This window comes from Oncorhynchus mykiss, chromosome 1, assembly GCF_013265735.2.
Source record: "Oncorhynchus mykiss isolate Arlee chromosome 1, USDA_OmykA_1.1, whole genome shotgun sequence".
Lineage (NCBI taxonomy): Eukaryota > Metazoa > Chordata > Actinopteri > Salmoniformes > Salmonidae > Oncorhynchus > Oncorhynchus mykiss.
Window position 1 is genome coordinate 48802842 of NC_048565.1, and position 17150 is coordinate 48819991.

At 43.8% G+C, this 17150-nt stretch overlaps 2 protein-coding genes across 6 annotated transcripts in view; one reads left to right on the forward strand and one right to left on the reverse strand.

Moving 5' to 3' along the window:
- The first annotated feature begins 2065 nt into the window (after positions 1-2065).
- Positions 2066-12172, forward strand: LOC110524349 (protein Wnt-2-like). 2 transcript variants are annotated; one of them, XM_021603917.2, is made up of 5 exons: positions 2066-3108; positions 4114-4334; positions 6422-6699; positions 6976-7240; positions 11029-12172. In XM_021603917.2, exons 1-5 carry the CDS (start codon positions 3026-3028, stop codon positions 11232-11234), a joined length of 1053 nt encoding a protein of 350 aa, XP_021459592.1. In that variant the 5' UTR covers positions 2066-3025; the 3' UTR covers positions 11235-12172. The 2 variants fall into 2 exon arrangements, with proteins under 2 accessions (XP_021459592.1, XP_021459601.1); XM_021603926.2 differs by having other exon boundaries at positions 2067-2677.
- Positions 11964-17150, reverse strand: part of LOC110524343 (suppressor of tumorigenicity 7 protein homolog) — a 77683-nt gene continuing 72496 nt past the window's right edge. For all 4 annotated transcript variants that reach the window (XM_036979294.1, XM_036979309.1, XM_036979301.1 and 1 more), the window contains 3 exons: positions 16951-17043; positions 14907-15049; positions 11964-12375 (listed from right to left, as the gene is read on the reverse strand). In XM_036979294.1, coding sequence (XP_036835189.1) covers positions 12280-12375; positions 14907-15049; positions 16951-17043 — 332 coding nt within the window. In that variant the 3' untranslated portion in view covers positions 11964-12279. The remainder of the gene's footprint in view (positions 12376-14906; positions 15050-16950; positions 17044-17150) is intronic.

Genomic DNA, 17150 nt, shown 5'->3' on the forward strand with positions numbered 1-17150 from the left:
AACTACTGTGATTATTATTATTTGACCATGCTGGTCATTTATGAACATTTGAACATCTTGGCCATGTTCTGTTATAATCTCCACCCGGCACAGTCAGAAGAGGACTGGCAACCCCTTATAGCCTGGTTCCTCTAGGTTTCTTCCTGGGTTTTGGCCTTTCTAGGGAGTTTTTCCTAGCCACCGTGCTTCTACACCTGCATTGATTGCTGTTTGGGGTTTTAGGCTGGGTTTCTGTACAGCACTTTGAGATATCAGCTGATCTAAGAAGGGCTAAATAAATACATTTGATTTAAAAAGACTTACAGATGTAGTGCACTCAAAGCAAAGGCCATGTAGGGAAAAGGGTGCAATTTGGGATGCACACCAAAAAATGGTCTGGTCAGGATTAGGTCAGAGTCTCATTAGGTAATTATGTCCACTTGAAGTGGTGTGTGTGTCAGAGTATGTGAGCGGAGTTGAGCTGTTGGAAATCCCACTCATCGGTCACGGAGTGGTCTTTGTGCACCGCTCTGGCGTTCAATGGCCCTTCCCCTGCTCCGCTACAAATTGCTTAGCACTCACAGGAAAAGAAACGGTTGCTCCAAATTAGCTCCATTCATTGTTTAATTATTATTTTTTTTAACAAACACACCATCTACTTTTGTGAATATGTACCATTTGGTTTTGAAGTAGACTATCATAAGAAGCTTCAACATTTCAACAACATGTTGTAGGTTATGAACAAGGACCTACATAGGCGACAGGCTACGTGGGCACTGTGTTAAAAAATAAATAGCTTTTTCTCTACTCTATTGATGATCAGATACAACTGAAGTAACGGGCTCTGTTGCACTCACATTTGACAGTTGATAGACAACTTTAGCAATGTTACAAACGTACTCCTCTCGTTCAACAGTAGCCTATATAGAAACCAAAACGTCTCTGGTGTTGCTGCATGGGCTCTTTGGTTGTCTTGCCATCAATTGCACAGGCTGTATGACCTATTTCTTGGTCGACTCATATCAACATCCCTGCGCATTAGTGGTGGGGTATACAAAAGTATAGGCCTAATTAAAAGAATACTGCTGGGCTGAGCATGGCTATAACTTGTGGCTTAGTGATACCGGAGCGAAATTGGAGCGGTAGAGAAGGCCCACGCTCCAGCCAAATTACTCAAACTCAACTCGACTCTAGCTCAATGCACTCGGCTCACATCCTCTGGTGTGTGTGTGAGAGAGAGAGAGACGTTTGTGTCCACCCTACTCTTTCTCACCTATTCCCTTGTGGTGATCCTCCTCCTCCTCCTCCTAAAATGGACCCGGCCGGAGGTTCCTGCCCGCTTCCTCGACCTGGTTCCCACGGCGACTGGAGGAAACTGGTTCTGAAGATGCTCGCACTGAGCATGCTCGGAGCAGGCCTGCTCTTTTAATAATAGACATCGACTCTGCCCGTAATATCCAATCACTATTCATTTGGATAAATGATGTCATAGGTCAAAGGTTATCAATCAATTTGCTTAATTGTTTTATCTAATTGACATTTCTGTTTGAGGAATTATGCCAAATGAGAATATCTCAAATGCAGACCTTTCAAGAAAAGTTGGAGTATTTTTGATTGACGTTCCTTATTATTTGTATACTTGGATCTTAATAGTTTTTTATTTATTTTGTTCATAATCCTTTGTGGGCTTTTGAAAAGAAAAAAAACTTTCTTTATCCAGCATTTTACTGCATTAAATTGCTGCACATGTTAGAACACTGTCGGTGAAATACACTTCCCACATATTGTTCAAGATTAAAATATTTTAGTTGACTATATGACTAAAACTATTTGAATATGTTCTGATATAAAGTAAATATAGTTTGTTTTATGGAAATATCGTATTTCTTCTTGGAGATACATTTAATATACATTTTCAATTTACATTTTGTTTACAATTTCTAACAGGTTTTGTTTTTTAAAGGGTTGATACATGTAATTGAAAAAATACTGTGTTAATCTTTTGTCTCTCCAAATGGAGTTTATACTAAGCATTATAACGTTTCTCTACTGGAGGCATGTTGATTTTAATGAATTGTCCTGCGTCTTGTTCGTTTCTTCCACGAAGATCATGAGAGAATCCAAGTTCAGCCTTAACCTCATCCCAACAGGAGACCGAGCACCAGACCTCCCAATTACAAAGAAGAGACGGGATTGGGAACATTAAATCGCTTGCATGAAGCGGAGATCAAAGATAAAGGAAATACAATGTGACAATCGTGCAGATCGAGAAACGAGTTCAAAAGAATTTGATAATCTAATTGTAAATGCACCCAAACTTTTGGGCGGCCTTTGATTAATCTGCATTTAGCTTCTGCAAATAATATTAGTCATCATGGCCGCATCTCGTCTAATTCTTAACCTGTGTGCATAATATGGCGTCATGGCTGTGCGTTTCTGGAATTTTTGGCGACTGTGCGTTATAGGCATAAGCATAACTAAGCACGTTTGCAGCGCACCAGTTCCTTCTAAACACGTCAATTTGATTGTTTTTGTTAAAACGCTCAGGGTTTAACACATTACCTCGTACCACATTCTACACCTTACCGCTTGGAAATCGGCCAAACTTGTGTCTGGTATCAAGCTAGCCTGAACAGATACTTTCAGACATCTAATTTCTTCACCTCATTCCTGAGACAGGACTGCGCCCACCCCTTGTGTAAGCAATTTAAACCTGATAGCAAACGATCATCTGCCTATCTTTACACTGCAAATATCTGTTAAGTTTAGATCGACTCAATATCTCATGCGCTTCCAATATCTAATGAGCTTCTTTTACCATTCTCTTTGTCATATAAGCGTTATGGTTTATATGTACAAAGATCCATCCGGGCGGTAAACCTCTTCTGATCGATTTATTTTTTTAATGCAAGACAAAGTAGAACTTTGATTTGTGCAATCGAGAAGCTGTCAGGACTCCTGTCTGACGCGCGCCTGTGTTGTTTTCTACTCATGGAAATGCTCAGTACAAGTGCCTGAATGTGCACACCGACAAAACTTTAGTAATATGAATTTATTGCCAAGTGGAAAATGCTTTTATTTATCTGTAGTAATCTGCTGGCTAGGGTCAAGGGTCGGCGGATCTTTATGGTGAGTAGACAAAAAAAATGGAACATAGCACCAACCATTTAATGCAAGTGTAAAGTCAATTGAACATATATTAAATATTATGCAGTGATTTATAGGCTATATCAAAAATAAGTATAGCCTACACAATGAAGTCTGTGCTTTATAATAGTCAAGGACACGTATACTGTAGGATATGATCTGTCTTTAAATTATTGTTTTAATTAAACTAGTTGAATCATTGTCAAAAATTGATAATACATTTGTGTGTAAAATAATATAATGTATCCCCCAATAACGTTAGACATGCATGCATTTCTTTAATTTGGACACATTTTATAGGGCAGATCATTTTTTATTCCTTTATTTGAGTGTTATAGAAGCCTAGTTTCCCATCATTGCCACAAGGACATTAAAACAGATTACATTTGCATGGTCCAAGCCAAAACCTCAACTTTCTATGCAGTCAGTGGTGTAAAGTACTTAAGTAAAAATACTTTAAAGTACTACTTAAGTAGTTTTTTGGGGGTACCTGTACTTTACTATTTATATTTTTTACTTTTACTTCACTACATTCCTTAAGAACATAGTGTAATTTTTACTCCATTTTCCTTGACACCCAAAAGTACTTGTTACATTTTGAATGCTTAGCAGGACAGGAAAATAGTGAAATGCACGTACTTATCAATCGAACATCCCTGGTCATCTCTACTGCCTCTGATCTGGCGGACTCGCTAAACACAAATGCTTTGTTTCTAAATTATGTCTGAGAGTTGGAGTGTGCCCATGGCTTTCCGTAAATTCAAAACATATAAAAACTGGTGCCTGGTTTGCTTAATATAAGGATTTTGAAATAATTTACACTTTTACTTTTGGTACTTAAGTATATATGAAACCAAATACATTGACTTTTACTCAAGTAGAATTGTACTGGGTGACTTTTACTTTTATCTTATTAGAAAATGACTCCAGTATCTCTACTTTTACTCAAGTATGACAGTTGGGTACTTTTTCCACCACTGTATGCAGGTACATGGGAACCCTTGGGTCGCAAGTGATGTGCGACAACATCCCAGGGTTAGTCAACAAACAGCGGCAGCTGTGCCGCCAGCATCCCAACATTATGCAGGCGATCGGAGCCGGGATTAAAGACTGGATCGGGGAGTGCCAACATCAGTTTCAGAACCACCGCTGGAACTGCAATACCATAGAGCGAGACCACAATGTGTTCGGACGCCTACTGCTGCGTAGTAAGTATTGAGCGCGCGCGAGAGAGAGGGAGAAAAAACCTCACGTGTAAGCCCTACTTTAAAAATATGTATGTAAGCTATTACATGTATCGAGCGCAGACGTAGGTTTATATTTTCTGACTGAAATACAGGTATGAACTGCCCACAAAATCGATTAATTTTTACAATAAATTACTTCTACTTGCCGTTATCATTCACCTGATAAGGCATTACTTTTTGACATGGCATATGACGGGTGTCCCTGGGTCGCCGGTTTGCCTAGGCGTGGGTCCCTTTGCAAGAAAAATGTGAAAACCCCTGAAATAGCTGATATGCTGGGTTGTTTCTATTATGTCCTGGGAAAGTGATATAGGCTACTCATCTTTGTCCTCATTTACAAGACACGCACGTCTGCACAATAGGCTTGTAAATGGTGATCTTATCATTCACATCTGCTATAGACTATAGGCTCCTAGATCAATGGCAAAATGGTATGCGCTTTTTCTCCCACCAATTCTTCACAGTGGTGAACCTATAAAGTTCTTCTAGCGTTTATCAAAGTGAAAGAATTCGTGTGAAATACATGTTCTTCCCTAACAGATGTTTTCCCCCGTGCTTGCATTGCATTCCATGCATTGTCTCACTTTACTGTCATACATTTATCAAGTTGACGCGCGTGCTTGCTGCTGCTGCTCTGATCGGTTTCTGATCCAATGCGCGGCGTGTTTATAAAACTGCCACGCCTGACGAATGTGGGGAGTCTAGAATAAGAAAGTGTCACCTCCCATCTCATCACCTGACCAACTATGGACTAATCAGTCTGCTCAATTTTGGAATCTCTTTTTAATTGGTATAAATCTCAGGATCCACTCGAGACCTTGGGGGGGGGGGGGGGTCATAGAACTTGAATTGGTAATTGTTTTGGGCATCATGTTCCAGTCCTGCTCTTATATTCGCTCTAAATTCATTTGAGGCGGAACTTTAAGGGCCAGTTTCCCGGGCCAGTTTCCCGGACAAAGATTAAGACTCCTCCTGGACTAAGAAGCATGTTCAATGGAGATTTATCATTGAAAGTATTTTTTAGTCCAGGACTAGGTTTAATATGTGTCCGGGAAACTGGCCCTGAGAGTTCAGTGTAATCTGGTTATTTAATTGGGCCTGTGGTGTTCATACTTCCCAGGCACGGCTCTGGTTGTGTCACACGACATTAGGAAGCTGCTCTGATTGGCAGCATTATCGCTGTGGTACCGTGAAAGCTACTTTTTTTTTGTCAATGTCAGGACGCTAATTTAAAACAATTACTGGGATTTCTTTTGAATTTAATGTTCTCACCGTTTGGTTGTTTTATTCTCCCTATTAACCGTGTTAAAGACACTCACCCAAAGAAGTTGGATGTTTCCTGACTGGACACCAACTCTCTCTCTCTCTCACACACACACACCTCTTGTCATCCATAGCCTTTGATCCCACAGATCTCTCATCAGTTACAAGAGCAGTCAGGTCATACGGGTCCTTTATCAGACCACTGCTGGTAAATGTTACCCATTTATACATCTCAGAGTTAGATGAAGCAAAACACTGCCATGCATGAAATAAAAGACTTGAAAGAAAGCAGCAACAGACCGTATTCATGCAGGTACACCAACAGCACCAGCTACCTCTTTCTGTTTTGTGTTGCAGCTCCAATGAAGATCCTATTTGAACTGTGACACTCCCAAGTGAGATTATGGAAATAACATTTACGTAATGCACGATTTCTGTACACTTTCTATGCATCTTTATGGGATTACTAGATGTTATACAATTTAGATCTGCGTATTTGTGTAACTTCTAAGTGTGTACAATGAGCAAATGTATGCTTTTGTGCATTTGAGCCTTGGCCCGGCCGGTATGCCTAATACGCGTGTCCACGTAATTTATCCCATCTGGTGTGCATGCTGTCCCAAGCGTGAGTGTAGTGTGTGTGTGTGTGTTCAACCAGTGTGCTTAGCCGCCCCCCAGGCAGTAAAAAAACACAACTCTTGTGTGTACGATGTTACGTGTGTTTGTATGTCCTTCCTGTCACACCACGAATGCTCATCCATTATCCTTCTCTCCCTTTCTTCCAGGCAGTCGTGAAGCAGCCTTTGTGTACGCCATCTCCTCGGCCGGGGTGGTCCACACCCTGACCCGAGCCTGCAGCCAGGGAGAGCTGCAGTCGTGCTCCTGCGACCCCACCAAGAAGGGCTCGTCCCGGGACGCCAAGGGGGCGTTCGACTGGGGCGGCTGCAGCGACCACGTGGAGCACGCTATGAGGTTCAGCCAGGCCTTTGTAGATGCCAAAGAGCGGAAGGAGCGAGATGCCAGGGCTCTGATGAACCTTCACAACAACCGCGCCGGGAGGAAGGTGGGGTTCAAAGTTCATACACACTAGAGGGGATGGACCAGAACCAACTGGATCTAGATCAGCGTGGAGAGGAATCACCAGACATTTTACATATTTTTTTTTTTATTGTTCCTGAACTATTCACACCTGAATCAAGTAGTCAAACACTGATCTAGAGGAAGTATATCGACTGTTACCCAGTCCTTAACACACACATACACACACCCTAACGTCCTACCACCAACTTGACACACACCTAGCTCCCTGACTTGCATCTTCTCCCTCCTCATCTCCCAGGCAGTGAAGCGATTAATGTCTCTGGAGTGTAAGTGTCACGGCGTGAGCGGCTCCTGCAGTGTCCGGACCTGCTGGCTGGCCCTGGCCGACTTCCGCCGCACGGGCGACCATCTGCGGCGGCGCTACAACGGGGCAGTGCAGGTGGTTATGAACCAGTATGGCACGGGCTTCACCACCGCACAGCGGCATCTCAAACGGCCCAGCAAAAACGACCTGGTCTACTTCGAGGACTCGCCAGACTACTGCATACGAGACCAAGAGTCCGGTGAGGCTGGCGTTTTCAGATTTACTCCACAGCTCTCGATGTTCAAAGCAGTTATATACACGGACATTGGACAGACAGACAAGCAAGCAAAGAGACTGACTAGACTGTGAGTGCTGTCTGTCTATTTGACATCTGACATGACTGTCTGTCTGTAGAGTAGACCACCATACTACTTGTCCATAATATCTTCAGTATGTGGTAATATCTTCAGAGGGTAAGAGCTCAGTCTCTTGTACCCTAGGGTTATTCTTCATGCTGCACTGGATAACACCAGATGTAGAGTGTGTGAGTAAGTTAAAAAAGAGGGAATGCGTTTGTGTACGTGCGCGAGAGAAGAAAAGTGTGTGTGTGTGTGTGTGTGTGAGATGGTAAGAAAAGAAAGTGGGTGTGACAGAGAGAGAAGGAGAGAAGTGTGTGTGTGTGTGTGTATGTGAGATGGTAAGAAAAGAAAGTGGGTGTGACAGAGAGAGAAGGGGAGAAAAGTGTGTGTGATCCAGAGAACCTGGGTGCCTGTCAGGCAGCAGGTGATCCGAGGCGATCGGGTGTCGGCCAGTTTAAGGGCCATTACACAGTTCTTTGGGATGAAACCCGACCTGCTGCACACTGCTATAAATTACCCCCTCTGGAGCAAGGCACACACACACACACACACCTCTGCACGCTTTCCCATCAAAGCCAACCACCCCTAATGTAGACCTGGGGGGCCTTTCTGAAGTTGCTTCCTCTCTTTGTCTCCTCTCCTTCATTACACTGACCTAAAGTCACAGGATTTGTGAAGGTAATCTGGAGAACAGGTCTTTCATGTCAGTGCAAGTGAAGGAAAGGATACAAGGAAACAAAGCTGGTTTAGACTATTGAGATACACTCAATCTTACACCTTCGCTGTTTTGATGACTGATGTACAGTCGTGGCCAAAAGTTTTGAGAATGACACAAATATTAATTTTCACAAAGTCTGCTGCCTCAGTTTGTATGATGGAAATTTGCATATACTCCAGAACGTTATGAAGAGTGATCAGATGAATTGCAATTAATTGCCAAGTCCCACTTTGCAAAGCAAACGAACTGAATCCACAAAAAAACATTTCCACTGCATTTCAGCCCTGCCACAAAAGGACCAGCTGACATCATGTCAGTGATTCTCTCGTTAACACAGGTGTGAGTGTTGACGAGAACAAGGCTGGAGATCACTCTGTCATGCTGATTGAGTTCGAATAACAGACTGTAAGCTTCAAAAGTAGGGTGGTGCTTGGAATCATTGTTCTTCCTCTGTCAACCATGGTTACCTGCATGGAAACACATGCCGTCATCATTGCTTTGCACAAAAAGGGCTTCACAGGCAAGGATATTGCTGGCAGTAAGATTGCATCATTTATCGGATCATCAAGACCTTCAAGGAGAGCGGTTCAATTGTTGTGAAGGCTTCAGGGTGCCCAAGAAGGTCCAGCAAGCGCCAGGACCGTCTCCTAAAGTTGATTCAGCTGCGGGATTGGGGAACCACCAGTACAGAGCTTGCTCAGGAATGGCAGCAGGCAAGTGTGAGTGCAACTGCATGCACAGTGAGGCGAAGACTTTTGGAGGATGGCTTGGTGTCAAGAAGGGCAGCAAAGAAGCCACTTCTCTCCAGGAAAAACATCAGGGACAGACTGATATTCTGCAAAAGGTACAGGGATTGGACTGCTGAGGACTGGGGTAAAGTCATTTTCTCTGATGAATCCCCTGTCCGATTGTTTGGGGCATCCGGAAAAAAAGCTTGTCTGGAGAAGTCAAGGTGAGCGCTACCATCAGTCCTGTGTCATGTCAACAGTAAAGCATCCTGAGACCATTCATGTGTGGGGTTCCTTCTCAGCCAAGGGAGTGGGCTCACTCACAATTTTGCCTAAGAACACAGCCATGAATAAAGAATGGTACCAACTCATCCTCTGAGAGCAACTTCTCCCAACCATCCAGGAACAGTTTGGTGATGAACAATTCCTTTTCCAGCATGATGGAGCACCTTGCCATAAGGCTCGGGGAACAAAAAAAAAAACATTGATATTTTGGATCCATGGCCAGGAAACTCCCCAGAACTTAATCCCATTGAGAACTTGTGGTCAACCCTCAAGAGGCAGGTGGACAAACAAAAACCCACAAACTCCAAGCATTGATTATGCAAGAATGGGCTGCAATCAGTCAGGATGTGGCCCAGAAGTAAATGGACAGCATGCCAGGGCAGATTGCAGAGGTCTTGAAAAAGAAGGGTCAACACTGCAAATATTGACTCTTTGCATCAATTTCATGTAATTGTCAATAAAAGCCTTTGACACTTATGACATGCTTGTAATTATACCTTTAGTATTCCATAGTAACATCTGACAAAAATATCTAAAGACACTAAAGCAGCAAACTTTGAAAATTAATATTTGTGTCATTCTCAAAACTTTTGGCCACGACTGTACAGTTCTGTTTTGAAGTGTGTGTGCGTTTGGAAGTGTGTGTTTTGGAAGAGGGTCCTGTTTTGAACACTGATTTGTACAGTACAGTTCCAGTGCACGAAGGCCCTTTTATGGACTGTGTACATGTGAGCATGGGGAGTTCACTGATCAGCGCCCATCTTGTGAGAACCTCTCTCCACAGACATTAGCTCCAGTCATCTGGGACTACACACACACACAGTGGAGACTGCACCCCCTTGTGCCTCTCCGAAGTGTGAAATCAATTTCCCTCAGCCGCATGGAGGCTCAGGTGCTAAACTCATCTCTCGGCGCCCCCTCATCATAATTCAATAAGCAGACGCCAGGAGAGAAGAGAGGGAGCAAGAGCGAGAGAGAAAGGAGAGGGGAAGAGTGTTTGACGTCACCCCTAGCAGTACAGCATACCGGGAACTGAACGTTGTCGGGAGTGGGTGGAGTCTCGCCGTGCCCAGACATGACCTGGCTGCTCTCCCTCTTTCTATACCTACCTCGCTCCTCCTTCTCAGCAGAGGAACAGGTGGAGTCAAATGGACAGAGGGAGAAATTGGCTGCCTAGAACAGACATGGTCTGTTCCCAATCCCAAATCGACCCCTAGCTAGCCCCTTTTAAAACAGGACATTTACCTTCACCTGTCCAGGGGTTTCACCATAATGCAAAGGAAGGAGCTAAGGAAGCTACTTTAGACTATTGAGGTTTGAGTAGAGGCCTCGAGGTGAATATTCACAATTTATTGATCAGTTCATCGTGTAATTGTATTATGGGCTGATTTCTGGGAGTGAGTCCATTAAGCCTGTCAGACGCCCTTGCAGCGTCCTCATTCTGAGATGATAGGAGGTGCAAGAGTGTGTGACAGCCAACAGGGTGTGTGTTTGCGCCAGTGAGACTGTGTGCCAGCCAGGGTATACGCAGAACGAAGGCGCCTGGAAAATTACCTGATGAAGACCCTGAGCCCCAGTTGATGGCTTCTATCATCAATCTCTCATCTCTCCTCCGCCATCCTGCCTCTTTTCATCCTCTTATCCTTCCCATCCCTTGCTTTCTCCCTCAGTCCGTGTCTACCCAGTTTAGATTGAGTATGCTGTGTTCTATTGGAATGATGTCAATACCTGTAGGGTAGCGGGGCATAGACCGCTGTTTGCCAACTATCACTCTATTGCAGCAAATCTCTGGATTGCAGCTAGGTTGCTAGGATTTTTGATTAAGTATATTTGGCGAGATATAAGCACATTTGAAAAGGCTTGTATGTGGGTCACAAGGTTAAACAAGCTTTAGGAATGACTGACTCGCGTATATTCCGTCTGTACATTGTCTCTTCATTTCTCTCACCCTCTTCAGGTTCGGTGGGGACGGGCGGGCGGGTATGCAACCGGACATCTCGCGGCGTGGACAGCTGCGAGGTGATGTGCTGTGGCCGGGGCTACGACACATCGCACATCAGCCACAACACCAAGTGTGAGTGCAAGTTCCACTGGTGCTGCGCTGTACACTGCCGGGACTGCAAGCTAGATGTGGATGTGCACACCTGCAAGGCCCAGACGTGACCATTGCGAACCACCAACCAACCGCTTGCACAACGTCTGTCTGAAATGGCAGCCTATTCCCTATTTAGTGCACTACTTTTGACCATGGGCCCCTATACCACATGTCGGCTACTCCGCCACAAATGCCTTTTTACAGTCCAAAGATACCCAATCTAATTTCCTTCTTCCCTTACATTCCATTATATTTATTTACTATTCCCCCCCCAGTACAAAATAACCTTTATGTAAATACAAACTTTATGTAATTTAAAAGAAAGTTCAGTATAGATGGGTTAGCAGACCACGTCACAAACTGTGTGCACGCACTTCCATGTGGCAGAAGTCAGCGTGGTGTGATTCTGCATGGCCAGATTGCTAGCAAGAATGACAAGAAACTGCCATGTGGGGAATTGTAAGTGGCTCGTTTCATGTTAGTTATTCTTGATACCAGGTCTTGTTTTGAGGTGTTTTGGCTGATGTCAATGCTAATATGGCTAAAATTAGCTAGCTAACCAACAACTGGAATGATGTATTTGAGAGACAAGTGCTCATTGTGTAAATGTATTTCTTTACAATAAACATTGGGGACGTTGTCAACTATCTAAGCCAATCCCCGTCTGTCTTGCCGCTAAACAACCCAATGTCTATATAGTTTATGGAATCTGTTTGAAATTGATAGCAGACCTGACCACACCCCCCTTTCCTCAACCAGCCAGTTACAAAACACGGTTTAGTCACCTAACCTGCAGCTATGATCCAATATTTATTAAAATGTTGATATGCTTCACAATCAAAATGGCAGGTTAGACATTGCTATACACAAAAAGTATTTTATTTTATGTCTTTTTCCACTTTTTTAATGATGACAATTGATCACCTTTTTTTGTACAACAAAAAAACGGTTTTACATGAGATTTGAAGACAAAATGAAAACATATCAAATAAAGTCAAAAGCAATTCAGAACTCCATGTTTCCCTTTTCTTCCAATCCATCCTCACTGTCCGTCTAATCCATGATATTGGCACAAAGAGTGTGTCAGTCAAGTCCGGGCGGGGCTGGTCACTGTCAGATGCGTGTGAGCTGATGCCACAGACTGGATGGCAGGATGCTCTCCACTTTCTCCATGATGAAGTTCAGAGGAGCAAACAGGGTGCTAAGAAACTAGGAGACAGACAGCGAGAGAGAAGATGTTAGAACACATGACCTCTCACACACACACACTACGCCAATTCCTACTGGAACCAACGTGAACCAGATCTTTTTCGGAACATTTCAAGGTACTGTATGTAGACGGCCTCCCAAATGCTAGTTAGAGGCCCATGGTAGGAGCACCATAACATGCCAGTTTAGAATGTAGCCAGCAACTGAATCTCTGCACATTTCAAGGTAGGTAGTGTGTGTTGTCGATGACCTCAAATGCTAGAGGAACATGATAGAGCACAGTACCTCAACTGGCATGCTACGGTGCTCCTATGGGGCAGAACCATAACTTTTCTCCCGGGTATGTTGACTACTGGCTGACTCTCTCGGTCAGCCCCCCGTTCAACTCCCCCTTCTCTCTGCTCATCCCTTGTTCCTCTGTTTTGGCAACATGCAGTGTGGGGGATAGGGGCTCCCTCAGAGGGATTGCGGGTCATGGAGGCTCGGCTTAGTCAGATGGCAGATAAAAAGGCCATCAGGGAGCGAGGTGAAACAAGCACCTCGTTTACACGCTAAGAGGGAAAGAGGCCCTGTTCCAACCCTTTGAAGATGCACCCTTCCTTGGGAGAAGCCACTGATCTGATAGGTGAAAGCCAAGTCGTGTTTTCATCAATCATATTAGATCAGTGATTACTTTAAAGTAACTGTCCGGTGAAAATCTCACTTCAAAGTTCATATTCTGTTAACTCATACCCAAATATTGTTGTTGAGTCATCACATACTTGTATTTGTGGCCAAAGCATATATTGGAGGAAAAACCACCTTAAACTTGTATCTCAAAACAGCTATTTCCTCAGATAGATGAGCTGGCCTGAGGAGGATGAGCTGGCCAATCACCAGTCTAATCACATAGTTTTTTTTATGACCTGTATCCGCCCACACAAGTCTGTTGTTGGGGTACAACGACACCATTCCAACACAGAAAAGCAGCGTTTTAACATACTTAAGACATTTTTGGAAGGAAAACTATTTCACTCATATTGTAAATAATTAAATGTCATATTTCATAGAAATCTGGAAACACTGGATAATTACTTTAAGGAAGCGAGTAAGGAAGAAGGGACATCTGTTTGAACCCTAGTGTGTAAACCAGGTGCTGATTAGTTTGTCTTAGAAGAGTGCACTTTCAAAGTATTGGAAGTGGATCAGTGAGCTTGTGTGTATGTGTATACACGTGTCTGACCATTCTTTCTCTCATTCCATGTACCAGAATGCTGCTATTGGTGAGGACATTCTCACCTTTATCGCTAAGGCGAGACTGCAGGTTCTACCAACAAAACACAACCTAGCACTCTGGTACCCTGCAAACCATGATCCCCTTATATCTCACATGAGTCCAATGTAATGGAGTCTGTCGCACAAGTGAATGGTTGTCGTTCATACAAGGACCTATCTGTACATAGCTAGACATGACCACCTTGTTGATCTAGCTAGTGAGGTGAGACAGGTAGTACCACCATCAGTGCATATGCACAAACATTCTCTTGTCAGAGGAGGCTGGTTGGATGTTGACGATGATGTGCTTTCTTGTATACCAAATATGGCCGATATTGTTGTTGTGGGGGGAGGCCGGAGGGAGGTGCTCATTTTGGAAGAGGGTTGCTCTTTTGTACTCCTACATGGAGCAGAACTTTGCTGCCAAGTTGCTGGAATACCAGCCCTTTGTGTCACGACTGAACAGCCTTGGTTATCACTTGTGGTGCTGATATTTGGGAGTTCTATTTTGGAGTTTCGGCCAAGTACATAGGCTGACAGTACGTGGCCTTCAGGTTTCAGGCCTGTGTAGGGCAAAGGAAAAGCAGCTAGCAAGGTACTGCTCTGTTGTCAGCGATCATGGGCAGCATAGCTGTATGGAGAAGGTACTTTCTATATCCATAACTGTCCAGATATCCATGACCTTTGAAATGTTTGAATCCTTCGACTGTAATGTGATTTGTGAATTCAAATAAAGTATTTAAAATGTGTGTGTGTGTGTGTCATCAGCTCTTCGCAGGCAGCACCCAACCAGTGTGGGGTCAGAGCAAGCCCCTGCAGAGGAGATAGTAGCTGCTGATTGTGTCACACCAGGAGCAGAGACATGAGCTCACACACATTCCAGGGGAGTGGCATCAGACAGTACAAGCCTACTGAGGAAGAACATTAGGTAGAGGAGAGGACAGAGCCCTCCACTGGCAGATGGGAGAGGGAGTTGTGTCGGTTCTACATGGGTGGATTCAATAGTCTGAGGCTGCGTCCTTTACTCATTTCCTTCCCCGCTTCACCACTGATCTACAAGAACTTACATTGATAGAGGATGTTGCAACTTGTATAGAGCTTGGCTAGTCTCCTGTCATCCAGACTTGACGAAGGCAGGTCTATGATTGTTAGAGTCTGTCCAGGACACGAACGCAACCAAATGAACCGTACGAAGAATCTGAATGCAAAGAACCTCATTGGGGATTTGACTTACAAAGGCAACTGGATAGTGTGTGAGAGCGGTGCAGGAGACTCACGGCTTTAGCGAAGACTCCCATGAGCTCGGGGAACTGGTGTGTGAGGAGGGCCAGCATGGCAGTGAAGGAGCAGAGACCAGCCGTGAACAAGATGAAGAATGGCAGTTCCTTCTTAGGGTACACCGACACCTCATGAAACACTGCTTCCACATGAGAGAGATACAAAGAGAGCATCAACACACTGTACATACTTTATACACAACGTACAGTACCAGTCAAAAGTTTAGACACCTACTCATTCATGGGTTTCTTTATTTTTTACATTGTAGAATACTGGTGAAGACATTAACTATGAAGTAACCAAAAAAGTGTAAAACAAAACATAATTTAAATTCTTCAAAGTAGCCACCATTTGCCTTCATGACAGCTTTGCACAGTCTTGGCATTCTCTCAACCGGCTTCACATGGAATGCTTTTCCAACAGCCTTGAAGGAGTTCCCACATATGCTGAGCACGTGTTGGCTGCTTCACACTTTCCTTCACACTTAACCAGCATGGCTACCACAGCATTCTGCAGCGATACGCCATCCCACCTGGTTGGCATTTAGTTCCACTATCATTTGTTTTTCAACAGGACAATGACCCAAAACACACCTCCAGGCTGTGTAAGGGCTATTTGACCAAGAAGGAGAGTGATGGAGTTCTGCATCAGATGACCTGGCCTCCACAATCACCCGACCTCAACCCAATTGAGATGGTATGGGATGAGTTGGACCGCGGAGTGAAGGAAAAGCAGCAACAAGTGCTCAGCTTATGTGGGAACTCCTTCAAGACTGTTGGAAAAGCATTCCAGGTGACTACCTCCTGAAGCTGGTTGAGAGAATGCCAAGAGTGTGCAAAGCTGTCATCAAGGCAAAGGGTGGAAACTTTGAAGAATCAATAATCCATTTTAATTTGGTTTAACACTTTTCTGGTTACTACATGATTCCATATGTCTTATTTCATAGTTTTAATGTCTTCAATATTATTATACAATTTACAAAATCGGAAAAATAAAGATAAACCCTGGAATGAGTAGGTGTGTCCAAACTTTTGACTGATACTGTATACACACACAATGTACACCAACACCTTATGACACACTGCTTCCACAGAGAGATACATTGTCAGGGTCAACACTGTATACACACAAACACACACAGTTCAGAGGGGTTGAAGCTAAAATAAATCCCATTACTTAAACTTAAGTCAACCTCAGATCGGTGGGAAAACTCTGACTCGAGGGCCACACAGACCTTTTTATGACCGATTGGTTTGTCTACATTTATTTGCGGGCCAGAAAAAGGGCAGTTATTTGAAAATATATAGGAATTGACTGCACACAATATATAGGAATTGACTGAAATCAGTTGCAGTGACAGATCATTTTAACCCAAGAGTACACCTCACACACAACAACTCAGTCAACACACTGTACACACACATACACTGAGTGTATAAAACATTAGGAACACCTGCTCTTTCCATGACATAGAATGACCAGGTGAATCCAGGTGAAAGCTATGATCCCTTATTGATGTCACTTGTTAAATCCACTTCAAATCAGTGTCGATGAGGAGACAGGGAAAATAAGAATTTTTAAGTCTTGAGACAATTGCGACATGGATTGCATATATGTGCCATTCAGAAGGGGAATTAGAAAGAAAATATTTAAGTGCATTTGAACCGGGTATGGTAGTAAGTGCCAGGCGCACCGGTTTGTGTGTGTCAAGAACTGCAACGATGTTGAGCGTGAAAAACCCAGCAGGTTCCTATGTGAATCAAGAATGGTCCACCACCTAAAGGACATCCAGCCAACCTGACAAAACTGCGGGAAGCCAACATGGGCCAGCATCCCTGTGGAACGCTTTTTACACCTTGTAGAGTCCATTCCCCAAAGAATTGAGGCTGTGCTGAGGGCAAAAGGGGAGGGGTGCAACTTAATATTCATGTTTTGTACACTCAGTCCATACATACATACATACATACATACATACATACATACATACATACTTTCATACATACCTACATACACACACAAACTTGAATCCAGAGCGTCTCTTACTTGGTAGCAGCTCTCTGTCTGCGGTCTCGGTGCAGATGGGGTATGGGTAGAAGAGGTGGCCTTTCTCCAGAGGGTAGGGGATCATTCTAAAAGCTGGGGAGGACAGAAGACAAAGCATTCAGAATAGGTACAGTCATGTACAAATGTTTGTGTTGAGCCAAGAAGTGGGTGGGGGTGGGGGGGTCTGGTTATGCATCAAA